The 18,520-nt window shown below is 34.4% G+C and overlaps 1 protein-coding gene across 1 annotated transcript; it reads left to right on the forward strand.

Moving 5' to 3' along the window:
- The first annotated feature begins 15,250 nt into the window (after positions 1-15,250).
- Positions 15,251-17,082, forward strand: LOC132640624 (LOB domain-containing protein 1-like). Its single transcript, XM_060357294.1, has 2 exons — positions 15,251-15,623; positions 16,502-17,082. The coding sequence occupies exons 1-2, from the start codon at positions 15,324-15,326 to the stop codon at positions 16,847-16,849; spliced, it is 648 nt and encodes a 215-aa protein (XP_060213277.1). The 5' UTR covers positions 15,251-15,323; the 3' UTR covers positions 16,850-17,082.
- The last annotated feature ends 1,438 nt before the right edge of the window (positions 17,083-18,520 follow it).

The following is an 18,520-nucleotide window of genomic DNA, read 5'->3' on the forward strand; positions in this document are numbered from 1 at the left end:
ATTGCCCTTCTTTGGGGGTGGTTTTTAAATTTTGCCACTCATATTTGTGTTCTTTAAGTTTTGCCCTTCGCTTGGATACCTGAGATTCTGGGTTCGAACCCCCGCTCAGGCATATATATATATATTATTTTTTATTTTTTATTTTTATTTATTTATTTATTTTTACTTTTCAAGGCAAACTTTTAATTATGCCTTAAGGAAAAGTTCCGCCTTATGGGGCATACTTTTAGTTATGCCTTAACTAAAAGTGTGCCCCATAAAATATAACTAAAAGTATGTCCCATAAGGCGGAACTTTTCCTTAAGGCATAACTAAAAGTTTGCCTTAAGGAAAAGTTCTGCCTTATGAGGCATACTTTTGGTTATGCCTTAATTAAAAGTCTGTTCCATAAGGCATAGTTCCTTAAGGAAAAGTTTTGCCCCATAAGGCAAAACTAAACTATGCCTTGAGGAAAAGTTATGCCCCCTCCGGCATAACTTTAGTTTTTCCTTAAGGACTTTATGCCGGATCCGGCATACAATCCGTAAGGAAAAACTAAAGTTATGCCGAAGGGGGCAGATTTTGCCTTGAGACATATATATATATATATATATATATATATATATATATATATATATTTTATTATTATTATTTTTCAAGGCAAACTTTTAATTATGTCTTAAGGAAAAGTTCCGCCTTATGGGGCATACTTTTAGTTATGCCTTAACTAAAAGTTTACCTTAAGGAAAAGTTCTGCCTTATGAGGCATACTTTTGGTTATGCCTTAATTAAAAGTCTGCCCCATAAGGCATAGTTCCTTAAGGAAAAGTTTTGCCCCATAAGGCATAACTAAACTATGCCTTGAGGAAAAGTTCTGCCCCCTCCGGCATAACTTTAGTTTTTCCTTAAGGACTTTATGCCGGATCCGGCATACACTCCCTCCAGCCCTGCCTTGCGAAATTATTTTTTTATTTTATGCCTGAGCGGAGGTTCGAACCCAGAACCTCAGGTATCTAAGCTAAGGGCAAAACTTAAAGATCACAAATATGAGGGGCAAAATTTAAAGACCGCAAATATGAGGGGCAAAATTTAAAGACCACCCCAAAAGAAGGACAATTCTGCGAATTGCCCGTGTATGGACAGAATATTTTCTTTTTCCAACTTCAAATTAGGTTCATTAGTGTTGGGTTTTGATATTAGTGAATGGGAAATGATGGGATGGAAAGTGAAGGGAATGTAAATGGTCCCTTTTTCGTTGGTTAAAACATTTGTCCCACATAGGAAAGAGAGAGCAGAAGAGAGATGTATATATTATATTACACCTACTCTAGGTGTTAAAAGGGTTGAGGGGGAAAGGACCCCTCGCGCCGTCGTCGTCGCTCGCTCGGCTCGGCTTCGGATTTGAATTTGAATTTGAATTTGAATTTGGTCAAATGATCTGATTGATAATCCTTTTGGACCAAAATTCTTTTAATTTTAATTTAATTAATTAATTAATTAATTAATTCCAGATCCTGACCCGTTAGTGACCCGGATCCGCGTATCTGACCCGCGACCCGTTTCTTTCTTTCCCGGATTAATTTAAAACATTTCCCTCCTTTTTTCCAACGGAATGTTCTGAAAGGTTGCAACCTTTTCTGAAAAGTTGCAAACCTTTTCTGAAAAGTTGCAAATAGTTTCCCAAACAGGCTATATATATTTCTGTTGATCCTCAGAATTGTTCCTTACGAAAAATCTCTGACATTCATCTTTTTCTTTTCTGCACTTCTAAAAATTCTCATGTGACATACTGCCTTCGAGTGGTTCGCAGTCACCTTAATTTGTTGTACCGCTATTTTGGTGAGTAAATCGTTCTATCCCGGGAGGAAAGATTCCAACACCTCGAGTACATTGAGGGGAATAATTTCCTTAAGGACACACTGTGCATTCAGTGGGCTCGATTTTTGTTCTTACAGAATTTTCAGACACTGTTCTTATTTTCCAGTTTCTGTTATTTGTTTCCAGAAATTATTTGTTACTGTTTCAACGTTTTTTGGTAATACAGATTGATAACAATCTTAAGGAAATTAGTATTTAATATATATAAATATTAATATGTATTCTGGAGACTAAAACCTGTGTGGTTTTCTACTCCGTGTGAAACTTCACATTCTGACTTGAAGACATAAAAACTTCGTTGGAATATTAAAGTTCATACTTGTACAACGATTTGAAGAATATAAAACCTTCATCGTTGCTGTTATAAAAATTTTAATATTTTGAGTATTAACACAGTCTGTCTATTTTGACAGTGAAAAGAAATGACAAGTGAAACTGCTAATACTTCTGCGACTGTTGCGGCAACAAGCCGCACTGCTGTGCCACCGGCGGAAAAACCAGGGAAATTTTCTGGAGCCAACTTCAAAGGATGGCAGCAAAGAGTGTTCTTTTGGCTTATCACTCTTGGTATGCAGAAATTCACCAACGAAGACCCTCCTGTGCCTGCTGCCGATATGCCGGCAAATGAAAAATTTATGATTTCTGATGCATGGAAACAGGCGGATTTTCTGTGCAAGGGCTACATCCTAAGTGCTTTGGATGATGATTTGTACAATGTCTACAGTGCTATGAAAACTTCTAAAGAATTGTGGGATGCACTTGAGAAGAAGTATAAAACTGAAGACGCATGCTTGAAAAAATTTGTGGTTGCTAAGTTTCTAGACTATAAAATGATAGATAGCAGAACCGTTGGAACCCAAGTTCAAGAGCTTCAACTTATTTTTCATGACCTTATTGCTGAAGGCATGGTAGTTAATGAAGCATTTCAAGTGGCTGCAATGATAGAAAAGTTGCCTTCTTCGTGGAGAGATTTAAAAAATTATCTAAAGCACAAGCGCAAGGAAATGAAGTTGGAAGATCTTGTGATCCGTCTCAAGATTGAGGAAGATAACAAAACAGCTGAAAAGAAGTCGCGTGGAAATTCAACGATTATGGGAGCGAACATCGTTGAAGAAGTTGCTCCAAAGAATAAGAAAAGGAAGAAACCTTTTGGAAAAAGTAAGGAGCAGAATAAGAAAAAATTCAAGGGCAATTGCTTCAATTGTGGGAAAGCTGGCCACAAAGCCCCAGATTGTCGTCTCCCGAAAAAGGACAAGGGAAAGGGACAAGCCAATATGGTGGAGAAGAATGATGGCATGGATGATCTGTGTGCTATGCTATCAGAGTGCAATTTGGTTGGAAATCCAAAGGAGTGGTGGCATGATTCTGGTGCCACTCGACATGTTTGCGCTGTAAAAGAAGCATTTACAACCTATGCTCCCGCTGGACCCGAAGAGGAACTGTTTATGGGAAATACTGCAACAGCCAAGGTTGAAGGATATGGAAAGATACTTCTGAAGATGACTTTCGGCAAGGTGCTGACTCTCAACAATGTTCTGCACGTTCCAACTATTAGGAAGAATTTAGTTTCAGCCGGACTACTCGTCAAAAACGGGTTTAAGTGCGTGCTGGTTAGTGAGAAAATTGTAATAAGTAAGAATGATATGTTCATAGGAAAGGGCTACCTCACCGAGGGCCTTTTCAAACTCAATGTAATGGTTGTTGACAGTATTAATAAGAATTCAGCTTCGTCTTACTTATTGGAGTCAAATGATTTATGGCATGTTCGTTTAGGACATGTCAACTACAAAACCTTGCGAAAATTGATTAATTTAGAAGTATTGCCTAAATTCGAGTGTAATAAATCCAAATGTGAAATTTGTGTTGAATCTAAGTTTGTTAAACATCCATATAAGTCTATTTATAGGAGTTTAAATCCTTTAGACTTAATCCACACAGATTTATGTGATATGAAGTCAATACCAACTCGCGGTGGGAAAAAGTATTTTATAACTTTTATTGACGATTGCACTCGATATTGTTATGTGTATTTGCTTAATAGTAAGGATGAAGCAATTGATGCATTTAAGCAATACAAGAACGAAGTGGAAACTCAATTAAACAAAAAGATAAAAATGAATAGAAGTGATAGGGGTGGAGAATATGAATCTCCTTTTGCAGAGATATGTTTAGAATATGGAATTATTCATCAAACTACTGCCCCCTACACACCTCAATCAAATGGAATTGCGGAAAGGAAAAACCGAACATTAAAAGAAATGATGAATGCTCTATTAATAAGTTCCGGTTTACCGCAGAACTTGTGGGGGAAGCTATCCTTACAGCTAATCGAATACTCAACAGGGTGCCCCACAACAAAACACAATCTATTCCATATGAGCTATGGAAAGGAAGAAAACCCAACTTGAAATATTTCAAAGTGTGGGGGTGTTTAGCAAAGGTCCAAGTTCCTTTGCCCAAAAGGGTAAAAATCGGACCAAAAACTGTGGATTGTGTTTTTATTGGCTATGCTACAAACAGCAAAGCTTGTCGGTTTTTGGTTCACAAATCGGACAATCCCGAAATTCATGTTAATACTGTAATTGAATCAAATAATGCTGAATTCTTTGAAAACATTTATCCATATAAAACTGAATGTGAGTCGTCAAGTGAAAGATCTAAACGACCGCGAGAAGAACCAAAGGAAAGTAAACCAACCGAAGAGGATCCAAGGCGTAGCAAACGTCAAAGGATATCTACTTCATTTGGACCAGATTTTGTGACATTCTTGCTTGAAAATGAGCCTCAAACATTTAAAGCAGCAATGTCTTCTTCTGATTCAGCATTTTGGAAAGAGGCAGTCAATAGTGAGATTGAATCTATTTTGAACAATCATACATGGGAATTGGTTGATCTTCCTCCTGGAAATAAACCTTTAGGATCAAAATGGATTTTTAAAAGGAAAATGAAAGCTGATGGCACTATTGACAAATATAAGGCAAGATTTGTGGTCAAAGGTTATAGACAAAAAGAAGGCCTTGATTACTTTGACACATATTCGTCGGTAACAAGGATAACATCTATTCGGGTGTTAGTGGCATTGGCAGCCGTATATGGTCTTGAAATCCATCAAATGGATGTCAAGACAGCTTTCTTAAATGGAGAATTGGAGGAAGAAATTTACATGGAACAACCTGAGGGTTTTGTGGTTCCTGGTAAAGAAAGGAAAGTGTGCAAACTTGTTAAGTCACTTTATGGACTTAAACAAGCACCTAAACAATGGCATGCGAAATTTGACCAAACAATGTTGGCAAATGGATTTAAGATTAATGAGTGTGACAAATGTGTTTACATTAAAAATACTCCAAATCATGAAGTCATTGTTTGTTTATATGTTGATGACATGTTGATAATGAGTAGAGATATTGCCGATGTAAATGCTACGAAGCGTATGCTTGCTAGCAAATTTGACATGAAAGACTTAGGTGTTGCTGATTTGATCTTAGGAATTAGGATCCATAAAACTCCACAAGGTCGAGCTTTATCACAGTCTCATTATATTGAAAAGGTACTTGATAAGTTCAAGTATTTAAATTTCAATGTTGCAAAGACTCCAATTGATGTAAGTTTTGCACTTCAAAAGAATGAAGGTGAAAGTGACTCACAATTGGACTATGCACGAGTTTTGGGAAGTTTGATGTATATTATGAATTGTACACGACCAGACATAGCATGTGCTATTAGCAAGCTGAGTCGATTCACGAGTAATCCCAATCAAACTCATTGGATGGCAATGAAACGAGTCTTGGGGTATTTGAAACACACCCAAAACTATGCTTTGCATTATAATAAATATCCCGCAGTAATTGAAGGATACAGTGATGCAAACTGGATCACCGGATCATCTGAAGTTAAATCCACGAGTGGCTATGTTTTCACCGTTGGTGGAGGAGCAGTGTCTTGGAAATCATCAAAACAGACATGCATCGCCCGCTCTACAATGGAATCTGAATTTATAGCTTTAGACAAGGCCGGTGAAGAAGCTGAATGGCTCCGAAATTTCTTGGAAGATATTCCATTTTGGCCCAAACCTTTGGCACCTATATGTATACATTGTGATAGCCAAGCGGCAATAGGTAGGGCAGGGAGCGTTATGTATAATGGAAAGTCGCGTCACATTCGACGGCGACACAATACTGTTAGACAAATACTCTCTAGTGGTGTTATCACTATTGATTACGTAAAGTCAAGAGATAACGTATCGGATCCGCTAACGAAAGGCCTATCTAGAGAGGCTGTTGAAAGATCATCGAGGGGAATGGGGTTAAGGCCTAGGACAAGTCATCATGGCAGTAACTCTACCTAGTAGACTGGAGATCCCAAGAACTAGGTTCAAAGAGATCAAACAAAGTTATGAATGACGGTTCAACATTGTCAAATAACTCAACCCATTCTCGTGATGATGACAATGTTCAGAAACAAGGATAAAACTTTAAGGCTTTTTAATGAGTTAATAAAGCATTAAAGTTTTTAATGATTATCTAAGTTTGGCAGAAAATGACTAGATAGTGTGTCTATAGGGCTACACGTTTAGAAATCACCTATGTGAGTGTGAAGTATAAGCCGCTTCAAGGGGAATGATGGTAAAGGCCCATTCTCTATGCATTCACGAGACCAGGTGGTGTTCATGGCTAAAACGAACACAACCGTGAGAACCATAGATGGTTGAGGGTTAGTTGTGTGACTTATGTTGTCTAGTTATACAACAAAGTTCGACGGTTCAAAGATATCGCATCTACCGATTGATCAAGTATATCCGATATAAGTTCACTACGGAAAGTTCAAAGGGAAACCTACTTATCCAGATGCAATTAATCTTCGCTTGTATATCACACACTTGTACGTGCATTCCTTTATCTTATAGCCATTCCCCATTCATGTGGGGGATTGTTGGGTTTTGATATTAGTGAATGGGAAATGATGGGATGGAAAGTGAAGGGAATGTAAATGGTCCCTTTTTCGTTGGTTAAAGCATTTGTCCCACATAGGAAAGAGAGAGGAGAAGAGAGATGTATATATTATATTACACCTACTCTAGGTGCTAAAAGGGTTGAGGGGGAAAGGACCCCTCGCGCCGTCGTCGCTCGCTCGGCTTCGGCTTCGGCTTCGGCTTCGGCTTCGGCTTCGGCTTCGGCTTCGGATTCGGATTTGGATTTGGATTTGGATTTAGTCAAATGATCTGATTGATTGATAATCTTTTTGGACCAAAATTCTTTTAATTTTAATTTAATTAATTATTAATTAATTAATTAATTATTTCCAGATCCTGACCCGTTGCAACCTTTTCTGAAAAGTTGCAAACCTTTTCTGAAAAGTTGCAAATCGTTTCCCAAACAGGCTATATATATTTCTGTTGATCCTCAGAATTGTTCTTTACGAAAAATCTCTGACATTCATCTTTTTCTTTTCTGCACTTCTAAAAATTCTCGTGTGACATACTGCCTTCGAGTGGTTCGCAGTCACCTTAATTTGCTGTACCGCTATTTTGGTGAGTAAATCGTTCTATCCTGGGAGGAAAGATTCCAACACCTCGGGTACATTGAGGGGAATAATTTCCTTAAGGACACACTGTGCATTCAGTGGGCTCGATTTTTGTTCTTACAGAATTTTCAGACACTGTTCTTATTTTCCAGTTTCTGTTATTTGTTTCCAGAAATTATTTGTTACTGTTTCAACGTTTTTTGGTAATACAGATTGATAACAATTAGCTCAGTATTTACTATGACTCACTTTTTGTCCCTATCAAACAAATCATCTCGAAAAATTGCTTAGCCAAAATGTTGCTAGTAATTTCATATTCCAACAACTTGCCTTTCATATGTTGAAAATTAGTAAATATATTTAGTAGAGTAATTTGCAAGGCAAAAAGTTGGTCTGAATCTTCAACTTTCAATATGTGTTTCTTTTTCTTGAGGGAATTACAAGGCATGGAAATTCAATACGTATTTTTTATTTTGACAAACTTCACTCACATTTTTTTCTATGCAAATAATGTTTATATAGAACTCTTTTTAGTAGACTTACAAGGCTTTGCACTTTGGTTAGTGACAATTAATAGCGCAGTGCATGGTTTTGATTAGATGCAGGTTACAAGTTTAAATTTTACCGCACAGAAAAAACAACTGAAATATGAGTGGAGAAGAGTCGAGGAGCAAACTCATTATTTCGAGTTTCAAACTATACACCATTAGAGCTTGAGAATTTTTTGGTTGTCGGAAAAAAAAAAAAACTCTTTTAAGTAAAAGATGATATAGTATTTTGTAGATTTTAGATGACAGGTTCTAGCAACTTCAAGAGCATTTTCTTCTCAAAGTCAGGAATTCCTATCAACTGTGTGAATCTGGCCATTGAGTCTAGTCTTGAGTTTACTTATAAAAATTCCTCCACACAACTAAACAAGATTAATTGACTAGTCTTGGAATTTTCTCTAGACTGAAGAACTGAGTTTATCTATTAGATGGAAAATCTCCTTTTTCCAACAAGTTAATTAGGCACTCGATCCCCATGTGATGCCATGTATGAGCTCATATTTTAAAGTCCTATATAATATTGCAATTGTCAAATAGATTATACTTTTTTTTTTTTTAATAACTCTCTAGGTCCATATTTATACTTAGTTGTAGTATGACTTTGATGTGTCTTGAATTATTTTCTCCAATTAGGGTGTGTTCGGTATGGAGGAAAATTTTCTATTTTGCTCATATTCGGTTGATCAAAATTTTTGAAAAATATTTTCTTTAGGAAGACAAGTTCCTTAAAAATGAGGAACTGACTTCCCTAATGGAAGTCGGGAAAACAAGTCCACAAGTGACATTTCATATTAAGTGTCTTCTCCCCACCCTCGAACTCATCCCCACCCTCCACCACCACCCCACTGTTTAACCCCACCACCCACCGACCACCACCACCACCCACGCACCTTACCAACCCACTACCCCCCCCCCCCAACCCCAACCATTTTTATTTTACTTCTATAAAGATTTTATGAAAATAGGAAATTTTTATAAAAACCTTCGGACTGCTATTGATAAGAAAGATTTGACATTGGACTTTAAAGGAATCAAAAAAAGGAAAGACTGGTAGAGCTCATCTTTTCTAAAGCGGCATTCTCCCTTCTATCTATCAACAATTGAATTATGAAACTTTCTCCCCGAGCTGCGGAACTATCAAGTCCATTAGAAAGTCGAATTAGCAACCTTTACACGAATTTTCAAGTGGATGAAATCGGTCGAACTCCCACCACCTCACCTATGCCCCCACCCTCCAGATTTTTTATTTCATATATATATATATATATATATACAAATTATATTTAAAAAAAGGGGATATTTTTTTTCCCTACCCACCAGCACTAGTCCTGAGTGGTGTGGGTGGTGGGTATTTTCGGAAAAGTTTTTTCCGCTAACCAACTGAACATGAAAAAATAAGTAAGCAATTCACTAATTTTTCAGGAACACATTTTTTAGAAAAACATTTTCCTCCATAACGAACACACCCTTAGTCTTCAGAATCCAGATGATTGAATTCAACCTGCTGGCTCATAATCATAGACTGATAACCTATCGATCCAACAATTGGAAACTCATATGATATGCTTTAAATGACGTAAATGTTCTTTAACACCAAAGTATATAGAAGTTAAACTCATAAAATATACACTTTGAAATTCTTTTGTCTATGAGTTTAAGTTATAAACTTTGACAATATAATTTTGTTTGCATCATCTGGGCAATTTAAGTCTTTACTGCAAGTTATTAATTATTCTGTTTTAGTTTCAATGTTACTCTGATGTGAAGAGTTACGTACATCACATTGCAGATTAACTTAACGTGACAGTATACAAATTCTTTTAGATTATCAATGCACATAAAGTAAACTCTTTGTTTAGGAGCATGATTTATTAATTTATAAAAATCGTCAATAGCAAAATAGGCTGCACATGCTATTAAAGAGCAGGCAATATCCAAATTCGATCCATTTACTTTAAAGGAAAGTCACATTTTCCATATTCTATTTTTTGTTGGATTTTCGTATACTTATATAGTTATTTGCACCTCAATTTCAAACTTTTTTGGTTGGGAGTTTCGTTCATAATCTTATCAACAGTGCTTTATTGATTTCTTTAAGTCTTGTCAGAAAGACTCTTTTTCCGAAAAATTATGTAAAAGCAACCATGTGCACAAAGATGAAAAAAAAAAAAATGAAAAAAAAAAACTCAAAGGGGAGGGAATACGTCGGGAATGGGTTAAATGGGTGGGTTTCTAAAGAAATCGGCTCTTTAAAATGGAAGATCATTTGATTTTGAGCTTTCCACGTGGTCCTTTGTCAAAATTAAGGGCAAATTTGTGCCAAGATATAATGGAGTAGTATTTGAACCGAAAGCAAACGAGAAGGGTATATTTGGACCAAAACTTAAATGAGGAGTATAATTAAACTATTTTTGATAGTGCATAGGTATATTTGGCTCTTTTTTCCCAAAAAACATATATGAGCCGACTTGAGAAAAATAGATGATAAATAAGATCTAAAAGTTAAAAGGAAAATTAGGGGATATTTTAGATGAAAAAAATAGAAAAATTAGACCTGCAAGGGTGGCTCAGTTGGTTGAGCATGGGACTTTCATAATGGAGGTCTCAGGTTCGAAATCCCTTGCCTACGACAGCAGGGGATTTGCCTTTTGGGTCGAGCTCGCCGCACGGGGCTTGCCTAGTGCGGGCTATCTCTCCTGTGTGATTTGCGAGCTATTGCACAGGAGTTGAGTTTACCCTGTGCGCACCTAAAGAGTAGCGACTGCGGGTTCCGATGTCATAAAAAAAATAAAAAAATTAGAACAATTAGTGTTGTTGGCCGGACACGATTTGAGTTTCTCTTCCAATAAATGATATAAAATTTAATTTCCTACACTGTTGCTTCTCTTTAACTTCTTCACATTGTCATGAACCAACAAGACAATCCATTAACAAACAAATAACATAAAAGCTTAAGAACTTTAATGGGCAAAAAATGCCTTCACAGTATGTGTGGACCAAATATATATGGGGCCATGTAAGTCTAGATCTCTTACGATTATGACTCGTGTCAAGATCTGGCGCTAATTCACGAATTAACTTTGTAATCAAATTAATTGAGAGAACCGTTTAAAATAAGGATATATTTGAATCAAGTGTTTGATCGTAAGGTAATAAGTGAGCTAAAGTACCGGTAGAGGGTGAATTCACTTAATTTTGCAGAGTACGAGGGCATATTTGAACTGCTTTCGAAATATAAATAAGTAAATATACGAAAAAAACCAAGAAAATTCAACATCCACTATATTTATAATACATAAAAATAATTGTAACCTTACATATAAAGTGTAATTTTCCGGTGGATGCCCTTGCGTGTGCGTTCGAAATATTTCTGCATGAAAAAAGAGTCACTATAGTCTATACTCGTTGAGCACGAGCCTCAACAATCTTTAACCACATGAAGACCTTTGTAATATAGTCAACAGTTATATGATTTCCTTCTTATTTAGAAGCATTAAAGTCATTTTCATAAAATGGCCAAATCAGTATAGTTAGTAAATGGTAGCTGGAAAAAAAGGTGTTTAATTAGCTATGGATGCATATGAATAGTCATAATTCCTTACTAAAAAGTCGGCACCAGAATCGACTTAATTCCGGTAGGTCAAATTTTTACGACGTGGCATTCTTTAACAGCTTTTTAATAATTTGGTTATATCAACAGATGCCAAATGTATTTTTGCATTAAATAAAACTTTAATGGTCATACAAATCATTAGATACATTCTTGTATTAATTTCTTAGCACTAATCAAGGAATTCGTGATGTCCTGTCATGACATTCTGAAACTACGGGGGAAAAAGAAAAAAAAAAGTGGAATTTCCCTTAATAGGAAATAAAAGGTATATCTAAGAAAAATCTGAATAAATTTTGGTGAACTACTTTTCAGTCTGTAGATCTATTTTATAGATGAAAGGGATATGATGAGGATCGTTTGTTAAGTTTTGCCACTAAATTTAGTGTAAATTAATGATTTTTGCAAGATCAAGTGTATGCAATAGCTAGCTTTTTTTTCTTTGCAAAAAAGCAAAATCACTAGGCAGAGTACACTAACATCTAATTATATTTATAGTTTTTGAAAAAAGAGGGCTGACTAACACCTAATCCATAACACCATGAAAGAAATTTGAACTTGCAAAAATTAAATATTAAACTAGGGTAGCTTGATCCTACTATACAAGGTTAATTTTTATAATTTCATCCTAAGAGGATCATTTGGATTACTACTTATCTCCTTATGACAAACCATTTTAATCGTATTGAAAGTAATAAATAAATAAAAATTGTGTACTTAGGTTGGACCATATTTTTTTTTTTTTTTATCTATATGAGCTTTGCTTCTTTAGAGAAGATAAATGAGTAGCCTAAAATATGAAAGTGTTTGCCAAACATAACTTAAACTTTTTCAAGCACGAATATATTGTTTTTTGTGTGTGTGGTGTTGTGGGGGGGGGGGGGGGGGGGGGACAGAGTGGGAAGGGGTTGTTGAAAATTATCAATGTGCATCCAGTTTAAGACTTTCAAGAATAGTTTATCTTGTTGACTAAAATCTTCAACACTAGATAAAAGTATACAACATGATCGAATATTAGGTGATAATTATCCTTTTATTTAAGAGAAAGAACCAATAGGAATACATAAAATAAAAATAAAAAGGCTGAAATCAAATATAGTTAGGCTTACACAAAGAAATAAAATAATCAAAGTTGGTTTGTATTTTGTACTATAATGGGAAAAAAATATTAAATGATATCTATCAATTTTAGCATTTTGACATTCAGACGGTCTACTTTTTGGGCTGCTCTTCTACCTCTTCACTTTCTTGCGGCTAATCTTGATTTTTTCAATGTTAATTTTACTCGCAATATTTATACTAAATTAATAAATTCACTCAAATATATTGATTCTTTATATTTGTCAATAAATTTTATTTAATTAGACAATTTGAACTATGACCTTTTCCGATTAAGCACCTGAACACATAAGAAAATGTTCCCATTAGACACTTTCGGCATATATCTTGGAAATGTTTCTGCGAGTGTTCACAAACGTCCATTACGTAGATAAGTTAATCATATAAAATATGTCTCATTCTTTAATTTGACACATCAATCTTAATTGGAACTTGCATGAGATTTTACGGCTTATTGAGGTTAATGCGTATAATTAAAGGTGCGTATAATTAAAGGTGATGATATATTTTAAATGGTTTACTTATCTATGCAATGGACATTTGAGAACAAGCGCAAAGGCTTTTTCAAAATTTCGAATCCGAAGTGTCTAATAGGAACACTTTATCATATGTTCAGGTACTCAATCGAAAAATATTATAGTTCGAGTACCTAAATGAATTTAATGACAAGTTTATAAGGGGCTATCAATATGTTCTGCCTTTAATTTAAATATGATTAACTAGTAAATTCCTATGCAAGATATCTGTACACTTGTTTTGCATTCGTTTTAATGTAGATATAAAATATGAATATATTATATCTTTCCGTTTTTCTCATATGCATTCTCAAAAATTATCAATCAATCAACAACTTCGTGGCCCTTTGCTCCTTAATCAGTGCTTCTAACTATCTTATCAGAAGAGGTTTAATTTATTTGTCCTAATTTAAACCTTTATTCATAATTCAGAGTTCAAATAAACTGAAAGAAACAATAATATCCGAAATTCTTTTATTTTAACAAAAATTAGTTGCTTAATCACCTTACTAGGGACCGTTTAAAGCTAATGTGCCGTCAATAAATTTCCAATCTCTAGTATATTTGTTCATTCTCATTTTAGCAAATGTTTTTCCTCTTGAAACTATTTAATATGTTGAAAATATGAAGACCCAATTAAAGCATTCTTATTTTACTATTGCTGTAATATCGTTTGTGTTTTACTTTGATTCTATATAATATAACTCTATTTCTAATACAAATTATCCGAGAATTATTCCAAGTATCTATCCAAATAGAACTTTTCTCCTTTCTTAATTTTAAATTGCAACTAATTAAAAAAATTGGTAATTCAGACAAATGAAGTAAATCTTTTTTTCTTTTTTGCACGAAATGCCCTTTATAAGGACCTGTCTTTAATTTTTGCCCCTCAAATTGATGGTCTTTAATTTTTGTCCTCCGCTAAAAGCCTCTTGGTTCCTGGTTCGAACCCTCGCTCAGTCAAAAATTAAAAAAAATCACAAGACATAAGTTGGGTTTCAAACTCTGCCTTAAGGCCAAAAAACAAAAAAAAAAAAAAAATTTTGCTGGAATTTTGCAAACTTCTGCCTTAAGGCCCAATTTTGGGTAAAAGTTTGCCTTGAGGCATGAGTTGGGGTCCAACTTATGTCTTGCATTTTTTTTTTTGACTGAGCCTGGGTTCGAATTCATGACCTTGGGGTATTAAGCGAAGGGTAAAAATTAAAGACCACCAATTTGAGGGGCAAATATTAAAGACCAGCCCCTGTGTTCTTGCAAATTGCCCGAAGTAAATTAAGATGCGAGTAAAGTATATGTACTGAGAAAAATCACTTCAAAATAATACAGTAATATAGGATGTTAGTTTTTTTAGCTTAAAAATTACGTCAACTAATGACATAGGATGAGGTCATTATTCCTTCAAATAAATTCCGAAGTGTTTGGATACGCAAACTTTTCTAAATTTACTTTTTGGAAGAAAAATGCCCAATTGATACTTTTCCTAAAAAGTCTTTCCTCGGAACACATACAAAATTCCATAAAACAACAACCAACCAAACACATTTTATTGGATTAACTTATATACATCAATAATTTTGCATTATCAGTATAATCTAACTACCTATAACAGGTTATTTTCTCAAAGTTTTTGTTTAAAACGATTTAATTTATATAAATTACAACAATTAGACTTCAGTCCCAAACAAGTTAGGTCTGATTATATGAATACTCATTGATCATGTTTGATCATCTTATATATATTAACAGTATAAATTTTATTTACAAACTGTATTTTAACCTGTTATACCATGAATATTATAACCGACCTTATTTTTCAGGTTATAATTATCTCAATTTTGATAAACGACGTTTACCTATAATGCTTCTTAAGGTGACTTAACACAGAATAAAAGTTCTTCTACGTACATTATCAGTATATGTAGAACTTAATTCCTTTCTGAAACCTTTTCAGGATCCCAAACAGACCCAAAAAAGTCCAAATGGGCCCCGGTCCGGCCCGAAAATTTTCTATCCCCTCCTCTCTCTCTCTCTATATATATATATATATTAATATCACACTAACTCGTAAATCCCACCACAGTAGTGTTCATTTTAGACTCCACACACACACACACACAAAGTACAATATTTCACTACTTCCTCCACCCCATCACCATGGAATGCAGTAATCACAAAACCACCACTACAATTTCTTCAATAACTTCATCATCTTCATTTTCTAATACTTTATCTGCCACTACAACAAATGGATTATCTCCCATAAACAGCATATTATCAACTCCTCCTAATTCACCACCGCCAGTTATTCTTTCTCCCTGTGCTGCCTGTAAAATCTTGCGTAGGAGATGTGTTGAGAAATGTGTGTTGGCACCTTATTTTCCTCCTACTGAACCCCTTAAGTTCACCATTGCTCATAGAGTCTTTGGTGCTAGTAACATCATCAAAATGTTGCAGGTAATCTGCTTTATGTTTTGCTATTCATCTATTAATTCCATTTGTATTTTTATATCGTAACTTCATAGTATAAAAAATCATTTACAGTATATCAGGGTGTAAAAGATTATTTTTTACTTTTCACTTTCCTTCATCATGTGTTTTCATATATGAACATAAGTATGTAATCTGTCTTTTTTTAACTATTAGTTTATTTTAACATGTTATAACAAGTAACAAGATAAATCATCTTATTTTTTCAGGTGACTAATTTCACTTGTAAAAAATTACTTTTACGCATAATAATTATCGTAGCCTGATAGTATTAAAATTCATGTACACTATCATGATAAAAAATATTAAATGTAAACTCATTTTTGCTCACTTTCATTCATCATGTGTTTAAAGATGTGAATATAGATACAACTGAACATCGATTTCTTGCTAGTTGGCGGGTCTTGGATGGTTGGCCCATTTTTGCAAGAAATGCTTACTTTTAGTTGCTCTTTTTTTTTTTTTTTTTTTTTTTTTCTCTTTGACTTTAAGTTGGTCATCTTTAGGACACAAGCTTTTATTTTCCATGATCTAAAGCTAATACCCCTTCATTGTTTTTTCTTTAAGTTCAATCTTGGTAACCTAACAAGACTCTCCATTTCTTCAAACTTGAAAGAGAAACGTGTCTTGACATTTTCATCCCTCATTTTATAAATTCAACTGTTTTATTTATTGTATTACACTATTAGGTTACTTAAATGACAGCTATAACAAAACAAACGACCTGATACAATATGTAACATTAAAATTATTTATTTTGTCGACATATATAAACGAAATTCATATCATATTGAAGAGTTTATTTAACTTATCAATACACTGACAGCGTAAAATATATATTTCAGGAGCTTCCGGAGGAACAAAGAGCAGATGCAGTGAACACTATGGTGTATGAGGCAAATGCGAGAATAAGAGATCCAGTTTATGGCTGTGCTGGTGCTATTTGCCAATTGCAAAAGCAAATAAGTGAGCTTCAAGCAGAATTTGCAAAGGCACAAGCAGAAATCTTGAATTTGAAATGCCAAAATTCTAATTTACTGGCCTTAGTTTGCATGGAAGTATCAGAGTATCAAGAAAATAGCAGCAGCAACAACTTATTATCTTCAGATCATATTAATGACTATGGAAATAATACCGGCATGTTTTTGGAAGATAACAGTGTATATGCAGCTTGGGAACCACTTTGGACATGATTAAATAATGTTTGGTCAACGCTTCTACTAAAAAGTTTATTTAGAAATATTTTAGAATTGTCCCCCAAGAAAAAGGGGTAGAAAAAGTTAGTGACATACTTTAAATTTTAATAAATATATGTAATATCAAGTAATAGGAATTTGAAGAAATCAGATGTAATTCATGAGAGACCTACTTTAGTTTTTATTTGAAGAAGAAATATAGACGGATGTTACTACTTTAATTTCTTTATGAATACATTTCCTTACTAGAATTTAACTTATATACCTCTATGAAGAGTTTTTGTAATATCAATGTCTTGATATGTTAACTTCCTTCATTTCAATTTATGTGAATCTATTTGATTCGGCAGGGAGTTTAAGAAAAGAAAAGAAGACTTTTAAATTTTGTGGTGTTAAATGAGTCACATATATTTTGTGTGGATACCCCCCTCACCAGAAAATATTGGATAAGGGGATTATCGTTCCCATTCAATATGTGAGGGGGGTATCGTTTCCCAACCCTTAAATGTTAGGGGGTAAAGTGAGATTCACTCTGAATCATTGGGTAAAGGTTAATTGTTTTCAAATATAAATAGGAGTCATTCTTTTTTATACTGACTAATAAGGAAATAGGTTCATATAAATTGATATGGTTACATGTAGTTATCTTTTGACGACATGACACAAAGGGGTTCATCAAAACCTCCTTTGACAAAGCACAAGGTTAATATCATTTCGTATGTATATTTAGTATTGTAATTTTGAATTCTCTTGACACAAATCAATAATTTTTGGTGTATTCATTTTTCATATTTTGAATAAATTTAACTGACTGGCTTCAACAGCTATTTTCATAGTTTTCTTGTTGAAAGTTGTCTTTGACTGGTTCTTCTTTTTTTTTTTTTTTAATAAAAGTCCACTAGGCTTTTGGCCTAGGGCTAATTTTATAAATTTTATCAAAAAATCCAGAGGTTTGTACAACTCTAGCCAAAAGGCTAATGAAAATACAAAATTTAAACTAATGATCAAATTAAGACTTATAACTTGTCTTAATTTGATATTACAAATTGTTAAAAAATTACTAATAGAATGAAATTTGAAATAATTGCTCCATAAAGAACTTTTGTTTCTATATCTCACATGCTCTATATTTGGCCCTCTATATGCACCAAGGCAGTACATTTTCTAACTAATGACCAGTTCTCAGTAGGATGAGCATCCCGGGGTGCTAATACCACCAACTAAGAAACAACCACTAAATAGAAATTGTATGCCCATGTGTACTCAAGAGGTCTGTTGTGTTCCATGTGCTCAATCATTAGGAGCAGTAATTCCACTTCATGTCATTTGTCAAAAGTGCCTCCAACCAGTTGCAATTTATGCTGGTAAAACTTCTCAACATCCTGATTACATTGCGTTTCGCTGCTTGTTGGTATTCCTTCAGTGTGGTTGTTCTGTGGTACCTGTTGAATTAAAATCCTCCATTTATGTTAGTTTGTGTACCTGCAACCATTAGCAAACAATTAGTGTAAACCAAATCCTTCACATTCTCCTCCCAAAGGATTTGAGTGTGAGGACCTCATTTTCTCCCACCTTCCCCCTATATTCAGTCTCCTTAACATAATCTAATTCTTAGACAGGGCAGCTGTAATTTGTCACTGTTCACAATTCTTTTACAGTGGCTCTCCA

This window comes from Lycium barbarum, chromosome 5, assembly GCF_019175385.1.
Source record: "Lycium barbarum isolate Lr01 chromosome 5, ASM1917538v2, whole genome shotgun sequence".
NCBI lineage: Eukaryota > Viridiplantae > Streptophyta > Magnoliopsida > Solanales > Solanaceae > Lycium > Lycium barbarum.

What these genes read in the sequence shown, in the direction of transcription:
- LOC132640624 (XM_060357294.1), top strand. Translation starts at nt 15,324, where the DNA reads ATGGAATGCAGTAATCACAAAACCACCACTACAATTTCTTCAATAACT. An exon ending in ACATCATCAAAATGTTGCAG is followed by an intron (nt 15,624 to 16,501) that starts GTAATCTGCTTT and finishes TATATATTTCAG; the next exon opens with GAGCTTCCGGAGGAACAAAG.